Source organism: Miniopterus schreibersii (assembly GCF_964146895.1).
Source record: "Miniopterus schreibersii genome assembly, chromosome: 6".
NCBI classification, from domain to species: Eukaryota; Metazoa; Chordata; class Mammalia; order Chiroptera; family Miniopteridae; genus Miniopterus; species Miniopterus schreibersii.
In genome coordinates this window covers 59,677,109-59,701,515 of record NC_138107.1, presented here as the reverse complement: position 1 = coordinate 59,701,515, position 24,407 = coordinate 59,677,109, and the positions used below count along the sequence as shown (strand labels likewise).

Below are 24,407 nucleotides of genomic sequence, written 5' to 3'. Positions count from 1 at the left end.
ATAAAGCCAACTTAAAAAAAATGATTATAAAGCATTATTAAAATAGAATACAGATACATATATAGCACTTGCCAACTAACATTTTCCATCAAGATATGGGGCAAGGAGTGCACAAAATTTAAATAGACATCATGATCAGCAAATTTTTAATAAGAAAAATTTAAAAGCCAAATTGTAAAGACTGTTCAACTTAATACATTCACGTCTTTGTACATATGGGGTGAAGGGCACTGACTTAGAACCCCACCAAAAGGAGGAAAATTCCTCTGGCCTTAAGCACAGCTCCCTCAGCAACTCTGAAAGCCCACGTAGTATTTTAAAAGGCAACAAGTGACACTAAAAGGCCAGGAGGTAGGAGAGAGAGAGTCACTCATCACAGGGATGTGTTGAAGGTCAGACCAATAATGAATCTTAGAGTCAAACAGCAAACAGATCCCACAAAGAAAACTAAGTTTGGATTTCTTTTCAACTGTGCTTTATCATCGTTTTTATAGAGTATCTTCAGTTAGTTGTTAGAAACATTATTAAAAGTACTTGATCCTCACTTGCATTTGAAATAGATGGAGCACAACTGGGGTGATGCGTACTGAACAATCACAATCACAGTGAGGTGCTTGGCTAAGCTGCACAGCTGACTGCACCTCTCCCTCAGCAGCTCTTCAAGGCCGCCTCCTGCCACAGGTCACCTCACCTCGCCCCTCGCCCCTCGCCCCACGTCTTCACTTGGAAGGATGCTGGCGACAACCTGCCTATTAAATGGCATCTAAGAAGGGAACTCCCGATGGCCCGGTACCTAAAACATGTCTTTCTATAAATACTAAAGAATCTGATCATTATTAAAAGCCCTGTAGCCATCAGTTTTAGCCTTTTATTTCCAAGGATCTGAAGCAGAGTAAAAGGGGATAACTTTCTTTACATCACAGAATGAAAGGAACAGAGGAAAGGGGAGGCAGAAAGAGAGGAGAAAGCGTAAACTGCAGGAAAAACATAAATGGGAATGAGCCAGGGCAGCTGGGGGCTGTGTTTTCTGAGAGCCCAGCATTTGTTTCCCAAGTCCACTGGATCTGTTTCCTTGCATGCAATGGGTTCCAGGTGCATTGTGGGGTAAGCCTCCCAGTCTTCACCACTGTAAGGTCAGGAGAGGAAACCCTGACCTTTTCACTCATGGTGCTGTAGCTCCACATGTTGGGGCCCAGCTACACCCTCCCTGACTTTGATTCCCAGCCTTAACATGCAAATGAGCAAAGTAAAAAGCCTGCAAAACAGTTGCAGGGAACTGCATTTGGAGCCAGACAGGGCCTGCTGAGAAAGATAGGCACCATTTTCATTCTGGAATGTGCAGAAGTGAAACTGATGGGTTTGTTTCGATATGCCAGAGGTTTTTCTCCCTTCCTCTCTTTACCTTTTTATTTTTTTTAATTTTGCAAATACATCCTCAGATGTCACTCTCCAGAAATTTGCAATTCGCAGGTATGGATTTAATACACAGTCTGTTGCAAATAAAAATATAATTACTTCTCTGTCCAAAAGTTCAGCTTTCTTTGTTTCCCTCCTCAGTTCTGATTTCCTGTAGCTGACTGGCTCCAATGCAAGAGTGAAGTAATTTCTTTCCTCTGTGATTTATTTTCTGATGATATGTAAGCAAAAATGCCATAAAGAAAGGGGGAAAGAATGATTCACAACGAATACTTCTCACAAACACAGCTCCAGAGGAAAAGAGTAGGTAAAACGGACTAATGTGTAGGAAGAAACTTAGCAAGAATAAAGCTGCATGTTCATATGTATTTCCGTGCAATGATAGTAAACTTTTTAGTAAAACTGTGTGCCAGGCACAAAATGCTTCACATGCACTATCTTATTCAATTCTTGGAACAATCTTGCATGGAAGGAATCTGAGGTTTACAGAAGTTAAGGAACCTGCCAAAGGACACCTGGCTAATAAAATCGCAGAGTTTAGCTGTAAGTGCACCTCTACCTCCAAAGACCATGATGTTGGGCCCATTCCCCAGGTTTATGATGTTTACACCAAAGTCCCCAGAAGCCTGGGCTTGGAAGTGCACGCCTGATAACTATACACTATCAACTTGAGCTTCAGTAACAAATCCTTTCTGTTATAGTCCTATCTTAAATCTCGTTTAAATGCATTCATCTCTTCATATTACTAAGTAAAATATGGTCAACTTAATTGCACTTTTCTTTAGCGATTCAGGATCTCTAGTGTTTTTCAATAATCATTTGAGTGAGTTTTTGTTTGCTTTCAGCATAGATGATTACTGTAAGAACTTGCCTAGGACTGTGACGTCAAGCTCACCACAACTCATCTATGAAGATACACACGCATATGGAGGCTGCCTGATAGATATGCTGCCATTTCATTTGTCTACATATATAAAATTCTACTGAAGGATTAGACTAGACTAGGGGGAACATAGTGGGCTGTGGCTTAACCATATGCTCATCCCCTCCACTTCTACCCTGGTTTTAGGGAACTTTACTGTGGCAATCCTCCATCCAGTATTCATTCATTCGACAGAAATATATCTGATGTGGGGGACACACACATGAGCAAAACAGACATGGTCCTGCCCTCAGTCTAGTCTGGTGTAAAAGAGCAGCACTGTACAGCTCATCACATGTGCACTGCAAGGATCTCCTGAGACTATGGTGAAGGTTCTTCATGAAACGCCCCTGAGAAATTTCTGTCTGATCCTCGGGTCCAAAGTAGCATTTTTACATAGTAACTGATCTGTTTTCAATCCCAAGGACACTGTATACTGAAAACTAACTGAGTCTGCTTTCTCAAAACTCAGGGCTCACTGTGGTCCACTCATGGTATGTATATAAGATGCATTTCAGCAACTCTCATTCCCAGCCCAGCTGATGTGCCTAACCCTTTTCTCCCCTCTTTCCTTTCCCAGCTACTTCTAATTTGAATCTTGTACTTTATGTTTTCTTAATCTTCTGAGGGAAAGGCACACTAGAAACAAGTATAAATAAGTAAATAAAAATACACATAAATGTTACAAAAATTTTAGAAAAGTAGAGAAATATATGCTCACTCCCAAAACTCATCCTAGAAATTGACTTCAAGGACATCCCTTTTAAATCTCCACTATGAGCTCCTTTTACTATTTTCCTACCTTAAAGTTTAAGGTCTTGAGGGGAAAAAAAGATGAAAGATTTTTAGTTATTTGGAGTTCAATTGTGCTCCTTTTCTTAACTATGTTGGAACTGAATGCACAAAGCAACCACTTATAAATGAGAATACCCGTATGTGCCAAGTGGCTGACACAGAACTTGTTCCAGTGACTAGGTGATATTATATAAAAAAATCAATTCATTTTAAGTGCAATAAAATGCATTTTCTATTGTTACCAGCTCTAATGATCTCAGCTCATTAAGTGTTCTTAAAGTGGTTGCATACTAAATTCTAGCCAGGCTTTTACCTAACACAGTGCCAACTGCAACCCAAATCCCAGCTCTCATTTGGAAGATGAGATTTTTAAGGGGAAAAAAGGCTTAATTCAAAAGTCAAAGACATTATTTGCTGTGTGAAAAATAATTTGCCATTTTATACGTATAGGTTAAAATACCTTCTAAAAATTTGAGTTTTAGAACTAAGTTAAGAGCAAGCTTAAATTACTCTGTTACTTTTATTGTTATGAAGAATGTATGAGTATTAGCAAAAGGGAGCACAAAGGAGACAGAGCTTCTGTGACAGGCTGTGGGCATCTCTGCAAAGGCAGACACAGCACACGGAGAGTGTCATCTTTCTGTGGGAACAATCACCATCATCATCATTATCAATCTATCAGACTTCCTTTCAACTCTGTAGTACATTGGAAACATGGCAAGGTCAGAGGAATTAGACAAGATTTTCTATTTAACTTTTCCTTTACAATGGCCCAAGATTCATAAATAAGTCAATCTATAGACGTAGTCTTTCAGATCTTTATTTACACAATACTCAAATGAGATGAACCACATTAATAAATCTGCATTCACACTTATCAGAGATAACTAGTTCCTTCTACTACCAGACAAAAGACACATAATTGTTACTTTCCCCTAAGCCTTCTTCATTGGCGTTACCATCAGATTCTTAGATGCACAAAGGGCCCAGGGGAGCATCACTGAAAGTTTTAATGGATTAAAGCCAAAAGGAAAATTTTACGAGTTAAACAGATGTTCTAGTTTTGAGAGCAACCTGAACAAAATGAGTAAAATCTCCAAATAAATTCCAAATAAATACTATTTCCTCAGAGCTACATATACCAAATTATAAACCAAACAGGGTCTAGTGCTAAGTAAATAACAGTAACAACAATAATTATCATTATTGTCATTATTCTTATTTATTGAAGGCTCACCCTGTGATAGAAACTGTGCTAAGTACTTACCATTATCTCATTTAATCCTAACAACCCTATGAGGCAGATACTGCTGCTATTGTCACTTTATACATTAGAAGGCTCAGGCTCAGACTAGTTAAGTAAACTAGTCTGAAGCAACACAGCTGAAGAGTGGGGAGCTGGGATTCCAACCCAGGTGGTGAGGCTCCCGAGCTGGCACTTACTGGAGCGCAGCCTGATACCCACCCCCGTTAAGTACGCCGCGGACGTACACTCATTTCTGAGAAGAGCATATAGCCCTAGATTGGGGTGCACCTCTTAGCCTACATGCAGATTATCAAGTTATTGGGCTAATTCTTCATCTTTGAATCCCCAGCACCCAGCACAGTGTGTGACATACAAGAGATGCTCAATAAATGTTTGTTGTGATTAAGTCAACGAACGCAATTTAGTTATTGGTTTTCAAAACAGTAGAAATGTTCTTCAAGAAAAATGGCAAATGTATTCAGTCTGATGAAACCAATATAGAAACCTTTTTTAAAAATTCTAAAATATTAATTATTGATTATAAATAAGACCTAGTCTTTTATTTTTCTCTGCAACCAGATATAGGTGAACTATCCTAAGACAATGACCATACCCACAATATACTTCTTTGTGCACAGTGGAGACATATAATTTAGTTGGTTTAAACAGAGACAGCTGAACTATAAAAACATTTAACAGTGTTTTAAGTTGTCAAAAAGTGATTATATTCAACTACAAATTTAGATGAAAATTTAAGAGTCTAGGGATTAGGTGTGGTAGCTTTTAGAAAGTTAAAATTTCCACAAAATCATTAAGAAGCACAGCCTAGTAACAGTACTTGCCAAGACAAAATGTTCCAGTAGCTCAAATTTTTATGCTAGCATCCCTTCTGGAGCTAGAAACTAGATGTAAAGGTAAATTCTCAATTCCTGACCTTCAGCTTCTAGGAGGTCAAGCAAAAGAAGTCAATTGTTCAGCTCTACTAAGTCATAGATTGGTTTACATGTTACTGGACAACGGCATAGGGTTATACCCATTTTTATCAACACTGCCTTGAATAAAGTACTAGTCCTCTAGTAAATTTCTACACATTTCCAATAACCAGTAAATCTAAACCTGCAGAAACTATGCAAAACTTGTCATTTTTATCTGAAGCCACTTATTCTCCTTTTACGTTAGGAGTCTAATCCTCTCTAATAATAGCATCCATTCAAGCTGATATTTATAAGCCTGAATGTTTATATTATAGTAAACAAAGCAGCGCTAGTTGTGCAATTCTCCTAATGTTATATTTGTGCTAAAAAATCTCCATTAAAAATGATACTTCACAGTCAGATACTCTTTTAGGAGGTCAAATAAATGGCTTTTTATAGTTAACTATCTCTCTGGAACATTTTCACCAGTATCTTAATCTGTCAAATTTCACTATGTATCTGAAAAAAGAGCAGGGAGGAGCTTTAAAAAAAGTACCCTTATAAAACAACAAAGGTTTCTTTCTAACTAAATAAAATTTGCAATTTTTAACTAATTGCACAATGTCAAGTAATTATAACATGTGATAATATGATCCTATAGTTCAAATATCAAATAAATTTTCAGACATCTTTTAGTTTCTTTCTTGGTGTCAATAGAATAAGATAGTTAATTAGTGCCCAAGTCAGAAACTACTGCATACATGGCTCAGCTATGAAACAAAATTCTTAAAAAGATCCTTTTCAATCTCAAATATTATAAAAGCTTCAAAATGACTATAAGCCTTAAAAATCAGCTCTGATATGGGTTTAATGCCAACTCTCCCATAATCTTTTTCATTAAGAAATTCTAGGAAATCCTTCAAACTCTACAAGCAAACAACAGTCTTTACCATATTGGCAGAAATTTAGGAAGAATTAAATTTCTTTACCCTTTTGGCAAAACTCAGGAAGCGTGCAAACTACCATTCTTCACCCCTATGAGATATTTAAGATATAATTCATGGGAGATATAATTCATCACAGCATTAAGGTACACTGATTTTTTTCTAAGCATTTAACAATGAACTCTCTCCAGCCTTATGACAAGTAACAGTTTATGCAATTTTAAAAGGATATTTCATATAGTTTGTAATTTTTTTTAGTGCAACTGAACCATGAATATGTATTAAAACACAGTTTAAGTAAGAATACCTGCTGAATCTTGAATTTAATCTATTCATCCATATCTTTTTGGAAGCAGGCAGACACATTAATTATAAACAAATAAAAAGTTAAACTAATCAAAAGGAGAGAGGAAGTTTGTCCTCAAATCGTGAACTTCTGAAAGTAATTACATAATAAGAATTCCTCACACAATAGCACTACAACACTGGTTTTCCTACCAGCTTTGACAATTTGCTGGCAATTGGATAAGATCTTGTTCATAAACTGCAAGTTAACCCCATCACATTTACTTTTAGCTCCTAATTATCATAAAAATAAATTTTATCATGCAAATAAGTTTTAATTGGCTGAAATTTCCTGCTGAATAAAGGTTTTAACCACTTGGGAGGTCAACCAGAACCTAAAGCCCGATGACAATAATATATACTTTTTAAACAAGGTGAAAAAAATTCTCAACAATCAAAATGGTACTGTTTACCCAATTCAACAAATTATTTTTTCTTTGGTTAGGTTCTATCTAAATATTTTCCTTCTAACTTTAAACATGGAAGTTAAGAGGTCTTTTGAAACTATGGACTTTTGATAAGCCACTGGCAACACAAACAAGTGAGTCCTCCCTTCACTCACATACAAACAAGTATCCAAAAATCTGGCCTCTTGAGATTTCATCTGAGTATAAATTTGTTTCTTTAAATTGCAGAGTTAATACAGTAAAAAGAAAAAGACAAAAATCTACCAACTAGGCTGAGCTGCCATCCTCTCCATGTAGTCTTTGGCCATGTCTCGGGCTTCAATGTTCTCAGGATACAGCACGCAGAACATCGCCAAGGCGCCCAAGTTGTTGCCGTAAATTTCATTCCAGCGGGCGCTGAAGTCCTTGGGGTCCCAGGGGGGCAGGTACTCCAAGGGGCTGGACAGCATGGTGTGCACGGCCTCGGTGAGCCGGGCAGCGATGTGCTCGTGCGAGCTGGTGGCCCTGAGCCGGAGCTCGGGCACCTCGGCCCTGGAGAAGTACAGCATGGGGTGGCTGTCGTAGTTGGCATTGGTGAAGGGAATCATGACTTCTGGGTTCTCGTCAGTGATGTAGGCCGACACAAAGCAAAATAAAGGTATGAAAAACACACTGGGAGCCCCCCGTGTGTGAGTCCTCATCGTGACATCAGATCTCCAGATCTCCGAGGCAGCCAAACCATCTTTGAAAGATACTAAAAGAGGAAAAAAAGAAAAGAAGGATACGTTAACTGAGGAAACATTGCACAGCAGAAACATATGGTAGGTAGTGAACTCGCTTACTACGAAAAAGTCTAAATACTGAAAAATAAAGCGTATGAATTTAGATTTTTTTATATTACAACAAAATTTGAACTAGGAAAAAACTTACTGAAATATAATAATTTAAAATTAATTAACTAGACATGATACGTCAGGCATGTATACACTGTGGAAAACAGAACTCTGGACGTGGGGAAACGGTATATTATTTGAGTAAGTAGGCATTCTCACATATTATCACACAAAAAATTTAGGTTTTATAGTTATTTTTTAGCCACTAATATGAAAACCACAATAACCAAAAGCTGGTGGTGAAATGCCATCTGCGAATCTGAATGGACATTAGGAAAAAACAGAAAATCCTGTCTTTCTTAACATAGCTCCTTCACTCTAACCTCTCCCTGCTTCCTAACATTCTATATTCTGAACTGGGGATTAGGATCAATACATCTATAAGGATGAAAGCAGACAAAATATTATGAGTAAGGCTAAATATCCTTTTTGTGTCAGCAGAAGGTGGGGACAGAGAAAACAAAAGCAGGGAAAACATCTGCCAGGCCCGTGCATACCCTGGGCTGATATCACAAGCATGCAGGGAAAGACCAGGCACAGGGCTTGCTGGGACTAGAAACTGACACGCCTTCATTCAGAAAATAAAATCCCAGAATCAAAAGGCTAAAATAACATGTGTGCATTTCCCCCTCATTATTTGAAACTACTGTCTACTTTTTCATTTTGCATATGGGATTTTGGTGTCATTCAGTAAGTCAGACATTTAAATCAAGCTCACATATTTTCTTAGCCACTTTCTTAAAAGTCCTCTTTCAGTGGCAGCTTTGCTCACAGGTTAAAAGAATGTCTTTCAAATGTATGAGCATTATAAAAAAAACAACAAAAAACCCCAGCCTAGTCCTAGTCTATGTCTCACATCTGGGATAAAGCAGGCATTAAATCCCCTGGAGGAAAGTCAGGGAATTCTTAAAATTCTTCAGAGGAGAAAGGTTATAGAAAGCAGACCAGTAAAAGACAGTTTTATGTAAATAATGAACAGTAGTTTTCAATTATTAAAGGGAAAAACTGATGGAGAAAAATCAACCTCCCCAGCTGAACATAAACAGTTTTTCCAAGGAAACACAGTCTCATCACATTCAGAAGAAAGAAAACCAAGGATTTAACACACATTGAAGATCAATCCAGATTCTCAACTTGCTGAATCTCCAAGAGAAAGGCAATGTGGCATCACTTGTGGATGCTGCCATAAATCCTAGTATCCTTTATATCTCTGAATGTGCTTTAGGCTATACATACAGCCTATGAAATCAATGGCAGTGGTTTGGTAAAGCATTTTAGATTTACTGCAAGAGTAGAATTTGCGGTGAATAAAAAAAATCAGTATAGCCATGCTAAATAAAATATATAAAATAGAAATAACTCTTGGACTCTTCTCATATTATGTCTAGCACCCAAAGCTTCAAGGCAGCTGGCTGGATCCTTCAAGGTCAGAGACCTGGCCAAAAGAAATAATCGTTTGTGGTTGTGTCTAAGAAGGGGTGTGCTCTCTGGCAACACAGAGATGTGGCTGGGTCTCAAGTAATGTTCAGTCCCCACTGCCCCCCCCCCCCCCCCCCCGGTTTATTTCTTGCTCTTTTCAGAGAACAATCATGCTAACAATTTTTTTTAAAGTCTAAGATTGAATGTAGCCATCAATGCAATTAACACTGTTGGGGTTTTAGGTACCCAGAGTGAGGATGGGTTGGAAGTTTCTCCTTTAACTGACCCCTATGTGCATAGAATCGAAGATATGTCTGAACGTGTAGCTCAAGTTCTAGGTGAGTAGGGAATGGCTTGGGTTATGGGGGGCAGGGCAGTAAGAAGCTATGTGGAGACTAGAAATTCTCTATTTTAGGTTCTGTACAAATATTCCCTAACAGTGCTTCAGGCTGATTTGTTTTATGCCTTTTCGCCCTCCTTACGCACATCACCCTCCTCCCAGGTCCAGAGTCACCGGGATAGCTAGGGCTGCTCCAGACAGTCCCTCGCAATCTGAGACTCACACTATGAGCCCAGCCACTTCTGCCACATTGCTTCCCGTTGGGTAGGACGTGCCTGAGTACATTTAAACAAGAAGAGCTGCTTCTGAAGCACAGAGCCTCATTAAGATGTTGTTTTGGGAATGATGCCATCTCAATATGCCAACTGTTACTGAACATTCCCTAGTTATTAGTTCAGATTCATGTGAGGGTGTCAGGACAGCAAGGCCGTGTGTTACCTCATATGTAAAACATTAAGTCTTGTTGGAAATCCATGTGGGCCAATGCAGAACCCACAGAAATTCTGCAGAATGATCATCGATGAAGACTGCCTGGGGGGAAAAACCCCCAGCATTCACAGGGGCACAAACTGTGTAGCCTCCTTCATATCACACTCCACGTGCCCAGCCCCCAGTGCTCTCCCAGCTGTTAAGGCCTTTGTTGCTCTACCCGAAAAGTGAATTTCTCCTGTATCTGGCACGCTGCTGTATTACATTGGATTGTTTTGGCTGTTTTATGCTGTGCCTCACACAAGGCAGTTCCATAGCTTCCTCTTTGCATCACAGGGCTTAGCACTGTGCCTGACAGAAAAGACAGCTCATAAACTCTGGCTGAACTGAACTAACTCCTGGGCTTAGGAGCTGGCAGAGTGGATATCATCGCTAAAATCAACAAGGAGAAACCTTAGGCCCTCTTATCTGAAGCCAACCCAAGTTTAAGATTTTTCAGGGAAAAAATGTCTGCTAAGAAACTAACAGAAGGAAACACTCACAAGGCCTAGAAACTCCTGCAGCCTAAAAACTATTTAGTGGTTTTTTTCCCAAAAAGAGAAAGAAATTAAACTTAACTAAAGTCTAACCCAAACTTGCTTTAGGCTGATCACCTACAGGGAAACCAAATTCCCATCTACCATCTTAAGTCTATCTAGACAATTCCACCAAAAAGCCCATTTCCAGCCTTTGGTTTCCCCTCTAACCTCTGCCCTGTCATTCTGTGGACCCACTCTATAAAGAGAGGAGCTGAAATTAGATGAAAGGAGCATTTCTCAAGGTAATTTTATGTGGGCTACAGATGGACAGGTGTTATGCTAATTTTACGTACTTATTTCAATCTACATTAAGAAAACCCATAGCACAACAAACTTGAAATTTCAACAGATATATAAAGTTCCTGTTTCAAATACATTTAAGTTCGAGAGTTTCTTAAAAAAATAAATGGGTAAGGCAAAATTTGTTGAAGGTGGTGCCCAAATGACTGAACTTTGGGAGATGCTGCGAATGCTGAGTGAAACAATGGCCATTAAAGGCTAATAAGTTTATCAGAATGGCCAACTCTCCCCACCACCACAACACACACACACACACACACACACACACACACACACAACCTTGGACAAATCATTCTGCAGCAGACCCAGCAGAGCCAACTCACTTAAATCTTTAAGTTGCACTTGGCCCAGTTCAAGGGTGTGGCATTTTCAATATGGCAAAAACACAGGCTACCCCCTGCAGCCGACTCTAACACAGTTTACCCATGAGTCAGCTCTCAGGATGTTTCTGAAAGACTCCGTTAGGCCTCATTTCCCCTAAAAGTCTTTTCTCTTCTCCTCCACTATAATACACTAGCTTTCCTAATCCAGTTTTCTTTCCCATTCTTTTGTCTTCCTACACAAAGCTCAGAGAGCAAAACATTCCCTAATTTAGACCTAATTAATGAATACAATATAGTCCTTTAAATATTAACCTGTCACTACCAGGTAGCAATGTGGTCATCTATCTGTAATAGTCCTAGTTTGGCATTTTGCTTAGGCCGAGCCAAAAAATATAAAAAGTAGTTAACAAGATGTCCAAATTCTAATTATCTTAAGTGGGTCCTCAGACAACAACAATAAGCCTAAAATTATTTCTCTTTAGTTCTGGTTCCAACTGTCCACTGCAGCTATTATGATTTCTGACATGCTTTTCACAAACTTGATCATTTACTTACAATAAGCTGATGTGGCAAAACACTATTAAGAGTTACTACATGCTGTTACTCTAACAGTAGCTTAGGGTAAATTTCAGAGGCAGAACTAGAACCTGAATTTCCTAAATCCCAAGCCAAGGTTCCTTTCTGTCACCAAATGTTTAACAATTCAACAACATTTCTGCCATCCTTACACAAGGAAAGCACAGAAAAAGTATGAAAATGAAAAGAATTGAAAACTAGATTAGTCCCTCAAGTTTCCAAAATAAAGTGAGTTTCCAAGTGGTCTGGGATTGTTTAAAAATGAAAAAATTTCTTTCAATTCCTCTGGCTTTATAAAATATAAAGTATTAAAAATAATTTAAAAATTTTAAAAATATAGAATGCATAAGAATGGAAGAGAGAAATTATCTTGTAGAAAGCAAAACATTTCCCAAATTAAGATGGATTAAAAACCCTTTTATAATATGTGCCAAGTCTAAGGAGCACAGCATTATAGTTAACAATGTGTGTTGAGTTGGGCAGACATGAGTATAATCCCAGCTGTGCTGTCTACTAGTTTTGATCAACTGACTTCTGGTCTCAAAGCCTCCATTCTCTCATTCATAAAATGGTCCCAACCTCATGGGCAGATTAAATACTATGCAATGCACTTATCATAGAACCTGATATGAAATAAGAGCTCAATAAATATTGTAGTTTTTAATAAAAGGGAAGAAGTTTTAGACATGTAAGATTATATTAACTTACCCATAAAGTATTTTATTTGAAAGAAAATTAATACTATAAGCAAAAGAATGAGAACAGAGATGTTAACTTACTAGGGCGAGGTCATGCCACTTGTTAGAGGCAGCTGCAACTGCCACAATGCTCCCGACTCTTCAACAGGTCACTTACAGCAAGCTCAACACTCATTAGGAAGGAAAGCATACGACCCTTGACATTTTTCAAGTATTCATTGGGGAGTCTGCCCCAGAAGAAAGAACTAACAACAAACTATTACCTGAGTTTCACTGTTTCCCAAGGACAGTAATTCTTGGTGTACAGAAGGTGACTTCTGCTTACTATATTTTTTCAAAAGAAAGGCCAAGTAATATAATAGGGGCTGGGAAATACTACAACCTCTGGCTGAGCAGCTGTTTCCCAGTAACAAATTTATATTATGGAAGGGACATGAGTAGTCGGGGGACACCTGCTCCCTTTGCCAGAACTGATTAGCTAATCTCAATCCAGGGTCTGGTCTTAGCTCAGTCAATGTCATCAGTACCTCAGCTGATCAGCCCAGGAGATGCTTTCCAACAGTAATAAAACTGAAACTCTCCTTCCTCAAGATAAATAAAACTAGAATGTCTGCATTTATTTATAAGAAATAGAAGGATTAAGCAGATTGGGAAATATTTCTGGCTTCGGAAAACTACACAGGAAGTAAATTTATTAGGTAATTAATTGCCTGGTGAACAAGGAATCAGAACAAAGGCAGTGGGAAGGGCCTTAGGCTTGGGGCAACTCAACCAGTCAAGATCACCACCATAACTGTACTTCAACGGAGGCTGTACTGTCAGTATCTGGGATACAATTAAAAACAAAATTTAAAAAACTGAATTGTAATGACATTTAGGAAAGAAGAGTAAAATGTACATCCCCACAGGTCCTGCTGCCACCCCCACCAAGCTCACACAAGAACAGCTGTTCCAGTTTGCCCAACCCAATGGATGGGCCCAGTAGTTAAGTTACATGACTAGGACAGTTAAATACCTCCCACACTAGGACTGGATATGCCCATATCCATCAAGGCCTAAAACAATCCAACTGACGACCAATGAATGCCCTGATGTCATGCCCTCTCCCCTGGAAAATGTGTAGACACTGCAGAAGTTAGCATCTACTACTCTTCCTTGTCATGTTTCCAGTGAAAACCAAGTTCCCTCCTGCTTTAGGCCTCCAATCTGGTTTTAGGCAAACTGATGGCCTGAGAGCACTAATATATCCTAACAGAGCGGAACATTTCCTTCTCTGATCTATTTTAGGATTTAACTCTCAGAGAAACCCTATTTCCAAGTATTTGAGAAACATCTTGCCATGGTCTCATACATACTACCCTCACTGTTTCCACATATTTTAACTAAGGGAAGGTACACATTTTTAAAGTTCTCCTTACTTTTCTATTTCAATTTTATTAAATGTATATTTAGAATAATTTTTTGAAAAGTAATTTTTCTTAAATAGCAAAATAAACCTTATGTGTTCTTGGTAAATTTTTGTAGAGAAATAAATTAAACATTCTTCTTAAATACATCAAATCCTAAGAAAACATATGGTTTGGGTGCTATACAACCATTCCCTAAAATTATACTCCCTGATGTGTAAAGTCTGCGGACTCAGCCAAAAGAGAAAAATTTAAAAACCAAGGGCTCTTAATCAAAATGAAAGTTCCTTTTACTGAGGGCTTATTGTTTCCTTATTTAAGGGTGAAATGAAATATATCTCCTTAAAATGTCATTTCCAAACAAAATCCACAATATGAAATTATACCATATGGAACCTCCAAGAATTTACACACACTACTGAGGGAGTAATTATAACCCTGAACCCACACAGCAAAACCACACTGTGTAATAATGGTGTTCACCACCTCCACACTCAACACTGGAGAAACTGTAGGTTAGGTTTGTAAGTTCAGGGAAGCTCTGAGCAGTCAAAGAACATTTTCTCATAATGCATCTGAAGCTCACGTCTTTCCTACATCAACAATAATAGTTGTTTAACTTCCTTTTATGAGAATAACTAATTTAAATTATGTTTGAAATGGCCATACATTGATTCTGGTGTCAAGTCTGAAGGTCCCACCTCCCAGTCACCAGAGACTACTTGAATGAGTAATTCAGTGGCTATAAAACTGAAGGCATTAATTGAGTAGCAGAGTTTTTGCCTGGTGCACATTATTACAAAACTAATAACCATTAAGATCCAGCTTTTGAGAGTGGTTGTCCTATAAAATGAAGAAAGAAGTTCAATCTGTGTCCTTTTTGTGGAGGCAAAGAGAAAAACAGGGTAGAGGTGGGGGGGGGTCTCAAAGTCACTGACATAACTTAATTTTGCTTTAAAAAGGCTAAAAAGGCAAATAAAGTGGTTAGACTTTTTAAGTTAAGCTGTAAGTCAATTCTAGCTTATCGAGCAGAGTAACAATTGGACATCGATTTGTACTTCTTTATTACATTTTTAATTGGTTTTCTTCATGATAGTGTTGCAATACAATATCCTAAAGTATTTTCAGAATTTTGTATTCTGGTATTTTTTCAGAAAAATTTAATGTTGAGTATAACTTCATGTTTTTCTTTTTGGTATTCTCAATCTTTTAAAAAGTAGTATTTATGCATGTGTATTAAGTCTTCCAATGCACTGTTTTTCAGAATTGGAATATCAATTCCCTATCCATGTTGGGGGTAAGAATTTCTTGTAAATATTAATTGATTCAGCTGTCTTGAGCAGCTATTAAATCCAGGAATTGTGCTGGGCATGAGGATACAAAGTAAACAAGAAAAATTTTGCTCTGCCCTAAATAACTATAGAATAAAAAAAAATCAAAGAAACTAGTGTTTCTGAGGTTTGGGGGGGTGTGGGGGGTGTTAAACTGCAGTATTTGCATTATTCTATCTGACATTAACGTTAAATAGTTATTTCTCCCTTAGTCTAAGGCCATTTATTTAACTTACTATGCGTAGTCCCAAAAGAGAATTAACAATCTTTGTTTTCAAATTTTTTCTAAATGGTAAGTAACCAAAGATTTTCTGGAAGGGTTTGAGAAACCACCTATAGCTTTCTCAGCAATAGTTTTAAGCATGAAAACACTCTTTTCTGGCACTATTGGCTAAAAAAATAAAGCATAGAAAAGAAGATGAATAGAAATAATGAAGCCAATAGCTAAATATACCATACAGTTTCAAATAACAGTTAAACTAAACCATGAAATCCTCGTGAAAACTAAAGTAAAATTTTTCTTCCTGCTATAGAGGCACGAGGGCAGAGTGGTGAGCGGTTGAGGGGACTGGTACACAGGGCAGAACGGCCTTTTCCACCACTGTATGGCTTCCGACAGGCTAACCATCTGAGCCTGGCCCCTCATTTAAAGTGAAGGTAAAAATGCTGGGAGATTAAATGAGATAACACCTATAAAACACTTACCACTTTCTGGTAAGTGTTCCCTCAAAACACTAGTTAACCATCATTTGCCTCAAAACATGCTTAGTGGTTGCGGGCACCAGCTGGAGCCAGACTTCCAGGGTTTGAATCTCAGCGCCACCACAGCCTTAGGTATGTCCTTGTTTCCTCCTCTGTAGATGGATGAAATGCTGCAATAATACCTTCCTCACCGGGTTTCTGTGATCTTGCATTAGCTGATACTCTTCAAGCAACAAAAGGGTGCCCAGGATTTACAAAGTGTTCAACACAGGCTTGCAGAGGCATCATGCATCACCTTCTCAAGGAGAACACCAAGGCTGATCCAACCCAAAGGAAGTGGGCCACGGCACCAGGAGGAAGTGCTCATGAAAAATAAGCACAGCGTATTGTGTATTCATAACCTCGCAGACTCTCAAGAGGCTAAAAATATCAAATATTTTGACAAATACAAAGTATTTGATGCCAAGAGGTTTGTCTTTCTTCCTGCTCACTGCACATTTATAACTTTCAAGGTAAACAGGAGAAAAGAAGTCTTCAAATCTAATACCATTTCTTTTTTTTTAAATTTATTTTTATTGTTGAAAGTATTACAGATGTCTCCCTTTTCTCCCCATTGCCCCCTCCCAGCCTGCACTTGCCTCCCATTTCATCAACCAAATTTATATAGAGATAAAGCTTACTGATACACCACACCAATATATATATACATACACACACAGATACACAGAAAAACATTCTCTCTCTCTCCCCCCCCCCCCCCGCCGAGCTGGGAAATCAGTCTTTTCCTGCCTTTGGACTGGAGCTTACACCAGGACTTCTCAGCCTCCAGAGTCACATAAGCCAAATCCTCTGCCTTAACATCAACTTCCAGGCTACCTTTCCTCTTTTCCACTTCTATCCTGATTACAGTCAATACCAAATATTCTTCTGTTCACCTAGCCCAGTATCTGCAGACTTTTGTGGGATGAGTCAAGAAAGACATCACTTATAGATTTTTAGGGGAAGTACCACAAACCATGTTTGACCTCTTGTATGTAATCTACTCTAGTTCGCTCATTTATGAATTTAGCTAAAACTGTATATTTTGGGTATATCCTTAAATCATCTCCTCCAGGATCAGGTCCTGTAAGTTTAACCCTAATGATAATGACTCTAAGAAGCACTAATACCATGTTCAAGACCCTACCATGCTAAGCAGAAAAAGGTTAACTCAGCAGGCTTATTGCTCAAACACTATACATCTCTAAGAAGAGCCTGTCTTCAGTACAGGCCCCTATCTAGCTCAAGAGATGAGCTTGGAGCCCTTGTAATATTCTGCCTGACAGGAGTTTTTTGTATGCCTGAGGCCTTGAGCCATGTGGTACCAGTTTGATCAGACAGTTTATAGAAAATGTGATTTATGATAAACGACTATCTTTGCTTTGGGAGGCTAGAGTCTGGCTAGCTGAAGTGAGTCATGCAGGCACTGCATGTCTACATTGCTGAACCCCATAAAAGCCCTGGACACTGCAGCTGGGGTGAGCTTTCCTGGATGGTAACACTTTGCATGTCTTGTTGAATATTGTCACTAAGAGTGTGACTCCAGTAGGAGAGGACCCCTGGAAGCCTGTGCTTGGTTTCTCCTGGACTTCATCTTCCCTGTGTACCTCTCCCCTTTGCTGACTTTCACCTATATCTTCTGGCTGTATTAAACCCCGATTACAATAGCTTTTTGTGAGTCTGTCTAATGACTCACTGAGCCCAAAGGTGGTCTCGGGGACCCCAACCTTCATTTTTAGTCCAATCATCTAAATTTCTGTTAGAATTATGAGAATCTTGTCATAACACTTTATTCCATGAAAATAGAAAATGTGATACTTTCAACCAAATCTTATCTCTATCCAACTTTTGTTAGTTTTCTGACTTACAGCCAGAAAACAGATTCTATCCAAGGATGTTACTCTTGGAAAAAAGTACACAGCAGAATATACTGGACTTAAAAATTGCTTAAAAGCTTTAGATATTGTCTAAAAGTGAAATACATAGATGTTAGCCAAAAGGCTTAAAAGTATTTCATGGGAAAGTAATTTGCTGACATTAAACTTACATTTCTAGTACATTTGACTTAAAATAAAAAATTTATTTACTGGATGAGTACATATGAAATGATGCTTTTAGCAGTAGACATGAAGCTCTTTTTTATTCCTTACTTATATTCAAGCATTGTTCCACTTTTCAATCTTCAAATACTCACCAATGATAAATTTACTTTTTTTGCTGCCTTTCACATACATGAACATTTTGTATATACTTTTTTTGGTCATTTTTGTCTCACAAATCATAATTCTTTGGCATCAAAATCCTTCAGTACTTTCCAAACGTCCTCCTATGAATCATAATCAAAACTCAGAATACCACAGATTTGGTTTGTAAAACAATGATACACAGATGTAATTAACCCGAAGACGCAGGCACTGCCTTCTTAGACTTCCCCATTTCAGTTACTGGCAACCATCCTGCCAGCAAGTCAGGCCCAAACTGCCCCCCCCCCCCCCGTCTCCATTTCCAAACCATCAGCACATTCTGTTGCCTCTATCCTCAAGCACATCCAGAATCCAGCCACTTTCGCCTCCCCCATAAGTTTATAATGTTTACCAAGTGCCAGGAACTATGCTAAGTATGTCACATGGGTTAACTCACTTAAACTTCAACCATAGGCCTACAACGCAGGTATTAATAATATATGCCTTTTTCACAGCTGAGGAAACTGAGGCACAGACAGATTAAGTGCTACCCAAGGTGACAGAGAAAGTGAAGGAGCCAAGATATGCACCTAGGCAGTGTGCCAATACTACCCATAAAATAACTCTTTGTAAACCATAAAGTTCCTTACAAATTAAATAAATCACCATCGTCATATCACTTTGATACTCAAGAGCCTCTACTTCCTGCAGCAAAATGAGCAACTTTCTCTGCCAAGAGCTTCCACAGCCTAGCTCGGGCCGACCTTTCAATATCATTACTCATTTCTTCTCTGCACACACTCTCCCTTCCCACTGACCTGCTCACCGTCGCTTGATCACCACTCACATTCCTGTCCTTTATTCCCACTGTTTCTCTTTCATGGGTTCCCTCTAGCTGCTCCACACCCAACCTCTTACCTTTCTCAAAGAACAGGTTCTTTATAAAGCCCCCCCCCCCGGCAACCCCATCCACCCGTTAGTGGCCTGGTCTCCCTGCTGCCCCACGGATGCGTTACTCAGCCTCCTCTGGGAAGCCAGGGCTGAGGCAGCCAAGAAGCTGCTTACATCATAAGATGACAGAAGAAGTAATATACTTACACAAGCCTCTAACATAAAAGGAAGGAAGTTTGCATGAGAATGACAAAGTACTACTGAAATGTACGCCCCATAACGCTTCTGGCTGGAATAGAGAAGGGATATACTGATGATGTAGTACCTGACCTGGGCTTTAAGAGGGCATCAGGGAGAATAGTTATAGTTTTAACTGTCTCTACTGATGTATGCATTTAGTACGAGTCACAGGTACACCAAGTTATTTGAAGGTATGTGTTACCTTCCTTTCTCACGTTTATTGTTTCAGTCCTCTCAGGACTTAAAAGGGATTCGATGCGGCAGAGCTCCCTCACTCAGGTACAAGCTGCTGGGAGGCAAGGGTTTCAGTCTTTTTCTCCTATAGTGTCAAGCACCACTGATTACATGCAATACATATTTGTGGAAAACGATGAAAGAATATGTGAGAAAGGGAAGGAAGAAAGGAAAGGGAATGTCAGAAAAGGATAAGTGAATTTCCATGATTTTTCTAAGAAGCTCCCCTTGAGCCGGCAGCCGCCCCACTTTGCTGCTCACTCCCCTTCCTGTGCATGTGCCCTCCTTGCAAAGTTTCCCCTCCTCCCTTTTTGGCATAAAATCCTCTGAGAGCCAGTTCATTCTCCCCTCCTAGTTGAGTATTCTGTCCCCATGTAACCCTTACAGATCTCTTCCTGCCTGCAATTCCACTGCATGCATTTGTGTCTGTTCAGCACTTAATTGTTCTCACAAAGATTCATGCTCAGTTATTTCTTCGACCAAGTTTTATTGCTTCCCCGAGGCTAGAAACTATGTCAAATTTATTTTGCATGCCTCCCCTCTTCACCTCCACCCAACTATCCCCTCAAACATAGAAGTACCTGGCAAATTCTTGCTGAATGACTAAATCCTTTCAGTATTTCTATCGCTGAAGTATAACATTCTTTCATCTGACTCTCCAGGTTCAAAAGTACATTGGAAAGAGTGATATATCAAAGCATTCATTGCCAAGTAACTCAGATTTATCTTTTCTAAAACCTGCAATCATTGAACCAAACTTCAGTGGCTTCACCAAGAAAAAAAGGTGTAAGCACATGAAGAAGGGTCTGTTATGTAACTGACCTAGTACTGCTCACTCATCTCAACTTCGGTAGGCACAGGATTTATCATTTTATGACAGTTTAGTAGAATAAATACTGCCACATATTTCTTCCCCAAGAAAGAGATAATGGAAGTGGGCCAACTTAACCTAAAACTTGCAAGATGAAATTTAACAAGGAGAGGTGAAATTGAATTTTGAAAGTTCCCAAATTCCCACAGCAGATACTCAAATACCACTTGTTAGATAATCTGAGTTTTATACAGAATTCTATGCAAGTCACAAAAGTCTAAAAATTTTAATGGTGAAAATCTTGGAACCCTATCATAGCACATCGTTAAGAGGATGAATCCAATTTGATATATTGGTTTCCTTAGGGAAAAAAGGTGGATCTTAAAATTTCACACGAGTGTTTGGGAAAGGGTAAAGGGAACTACTGCACAACAGCAGCAGGTGGGTTCTTATTTCACTCTCCAGTTATCCTGGGTTCTCCTTAGAACCAACAGGGTCTAACCTGTAGGTGATTTACAATAAAGAAAGAGGAAGAGCCCGGCCAGGTAACTCAGTTGGCTAGAGCATCATTTCAATACACCAAGGTTATGGGTTCAATCCTCATTCAGGCCACATACAAGAATCAACCAATGGGCCTCGCCGGAATGGCTCAGTTGGTTGAACATGGTCCAGTGCACCAAAAGGTCACTGGTTTGATTCCTGGCCAGGGCACGTGCCCAGGTTAGGGCTTGATCCCCGGTAGGGGCACCTGATCAATGTTTCTCTCTGACATCGATATTTCTCTCTCTCCCTTTCTCTCTCTAAAATCAATAAAACATACTTTTTAAAAAATAATCAACCAGTGAATGCATAAATAAATGGAACAACAAATAGCTGTTTCTCTCTTTTTCTCTCTCTCTAAAATCAATAAAAATAAATAAAAAGAGGAAGAAAAGGAGAAATTAACCTCACGGCTCAAGGGACCAGCAAAAGACACTCTTACCTAAGATAACCCTGCAGCTCTTACAGTCCTCCCAAGAATTGGTTTCCTTTGAGAAAGGTAATTTGGAAAAGCATTTCAAAACTACTTTATAACTATAGGCTGTAAAACTAAGTTGAAACACTTAATTCCAACTGCCTAAGACATTGACTGTTGGGCTTAACTTTTTGGCATCCTCCAAGCCCACTGACTCAGTACTGGCTGAGAGTGCATTTTCAAACACCTTTTGCTCGTCAAAATGAACCCTCTTTTAAGATAATTACATCTTAAGTACTGCCTAATTTTAATATTGAGAAAAAAACAGAACCACTGGCCGGAAATCACAGAATCAATTCTACTGGAGATTCTATCTTCCTAAACAAAAATGAAACAAAGCTCACATTGTTTCTATAAATATCATTATTATTTTTAACCATAAATACTGCTACAAGAAGTTTGGTATTTGAGAGAAGTTTCCAGACTCTTTCTAACATGGGCAACCTGTGTATTTTGACCACATAACTGATGAATGGTACAGACGTTCATGTGGCCACTGGTGCCAGTTTAGATTTACTATAAAAAATGGATCAGAGAAACATACAGGATATTACTGGAAGTCCATATGGAACACCACAGTCTGGTACCAAAACCTTTTTTAAATATTTTCTAGAATAAAAAAGAAGTGTGAAGAAAAGTGGCCTATTTGAGATAAAAATAGATTAAGCGTAGAGGATTTTTCGGCTGTTGTAATGTGTACCTACATGAAAAATTAAAGAAATCTTATATATGATCAATACTTAACCAGTTAGCCAATATTTTGTACTAACAAAACTGCTAAGTAGAAACTATCAAGGCAACTTGTATTCCAGACACTAAAACTGTTTCTTCTGCATTCACAATACAGTTGACCCTTGAGCAACACACACCAACCCTCCCCAACCCCACACAGCTGAAAATCTGTGTACAACTTTTGACTCTCCAAAAACTTTACTAATAGCCTACTGTTGACTGGAAGCCTTACTGATAACATAAACAGTTGACTAACACATAGTCTGTATGTGTTTTACATGCTGTATTCTTACAATATGTAAGTAAGCTAGCGGGAAAATCTTATTTTAAAAATCATAAGGAAAATACATTTACAGCACTGTATGTATTTATCTGCATATAAGTGGACTGGAGCAATTCAAACCTGTGTTGTTCAAGGGTCATCTGTAATTAAATCATTTTTAATTTCTAAGATTTTCAAATCCAGATGAGAAGTCATAAAATTAGAACCCCTGAGACAAGTGCTTAACACCCCTCAGGACCACCTCACTTAAACCTTTCTAAACAGAGACGAGCTCAAAGGCCTCCATCAGAAATCTATTCTAAAGGTTAAAACATTCAGGAAAACTTCCCTGGATTTGGCATAAATCCCTCTTGATGCTTGCTGTAAGTTGATTTCCTCTCCTTTTTCTACAGGGAAGATGGAAAACAGCTGTTCAACATCCCATTTCAGACTACTTTTTCTTTCCTGCCAGCCCCCCCACCCCCCATGGGAGAAGTGTAAACACTGCAGGTGACTCCAAAATCCAGCTGGCCCATGCCTGATTATCCACAGGCTGGGTGAGCCTGGCCCCATTTGTGCCTCCTGCAATGACATCATTAAACTGCAAAGGCCCCAAGAAAAGTTCTTTACCGGAATTTGTGAAATTCTAGAAATCCACTGCTTACAATCTGTCTTCAGGTATAGTCAAACAACAAACATAGGCCAGTTTCAAGTAATTTGCAGTAAGAGCTGTAAAGAAGTTAAGCAGCACTGTCCTGCAGTCAGGCCATCCTGATCTTCACTACTGCTCTACCCCACGTGGCAGGGTGTTGAGTGCACCTTGGCATGAAACATGTTCAAACTGCTTGGTGATCTTTATCATGCACTTCTTGAGTTTCTTGTCACTGACGCAACTTTCTGGATGTAAGCTAACTTTAGAAATGCAGTAACTCTTTCAATACTGCAATCTAAAGCACTACTCGAAATCAAAGTGTCAATTTGTAGTCTGTTATTTCTTTAAATGAATAATCTCTACCAGATTCACAACATAATAGGCAGATCACATTTTACAACAAAATTTACATAAGCAACCTAATGTTGTTACCTCCCACTTCAGGAATTGCTGACAAATATCCTCATTTTTCTTGCAATCGCCATTAGATTCCACAGTAAGTCAGTATATTGCCTGCCCACGTCATCAATAAAAATATTATAGACCCACAAGCTTGGTGAGCCGATTTCCTTTACAAATCCCTTTTAAGAGTTATGAAATGCTGATTCAACTTTGTTGTGGTATAACATCTGCATGTATTAAATGCCTGTTGCTTAGCAGCTAAGTTTGTTACACATGAGAAAAATACAAAAGCCTTGATTTAATCGACAAATACACATTTACAACTCTGCATCTGCGTGTGCGACAAATGATTCAAGTGGAAAGATTTAAATGGCAGCTTTTTTAACTAACTGTGGACCCATTCAGTTTCTAGGACAAAAGCCTGGACATTAATTTAAACACACACAGGGAATTTTGCTATGATTGTCCTGTTATTTTTCACATTAACTGGGGAGAAAAGAGGCACTACTAATTCTATAAATGATACCAAAGATTTTTTTGGCATGGAGACACATACGCTCAGTTGCAAACTCACTCTGACCCTGTCTAGGAAAAGCAGATGGACACAAATAACCTACAATGAATCTGTCACATATATGTAATTGAGACTTAACTGCATATGTCTTTTGTTATAATTTTTAGAACAAGGCTACACTTACCTAATATTTATAACTAAGTAAGTCATGTTTATTATCAGTATCTTTACAGCTTCTAAAGCATTACTGAAGAGGCAAATTCTGTTCTTTCAGGAATTATTTAAAAACATTTAATAACAACACTAACCAAAATTATGTTTAAGGACTATCTTCAGAGAGTTGAAACAAACAGAAATCCAGTGGCAATCTTTATGCACATTAAAATTCATGGTGTTATTCTGAATTAAGGACTGAACAAACTATTGCATTCACGAAATAAACACATGGCCTCAACAATCTTTTTTTCTC

At 38.6% G+C, this 24,407-nt stretch overlaps 1 protein-coding gene across 4 annotated transcripts in view; it reads right to left on the bottom strand.

The window, feature by feature from the left end:
• Positions 1-24,407, bottom strand: part of DSE (dermatan sulfate epimerase) — a 90,521-nt gene that overhangs the window by 22,691 nt on the left and 43,423 nt on the right. For 3 of the 4 annotated variants that reach the window (XM_081141282.1, XM_081141283.1, XM_081141284.1), the window contains one exon: positions 7,254-7,722. In XM_081141282.1, the coding sequence (XP_080997408.1) occupies positions 7,254-7,722 (469 nt within the window). The remainder of the gene's footprint in view (positions 1-7,253; positions 7,723-24,407) is intronic. The other variant, XM_081141285.1, reaches the window with a different exon arrangement.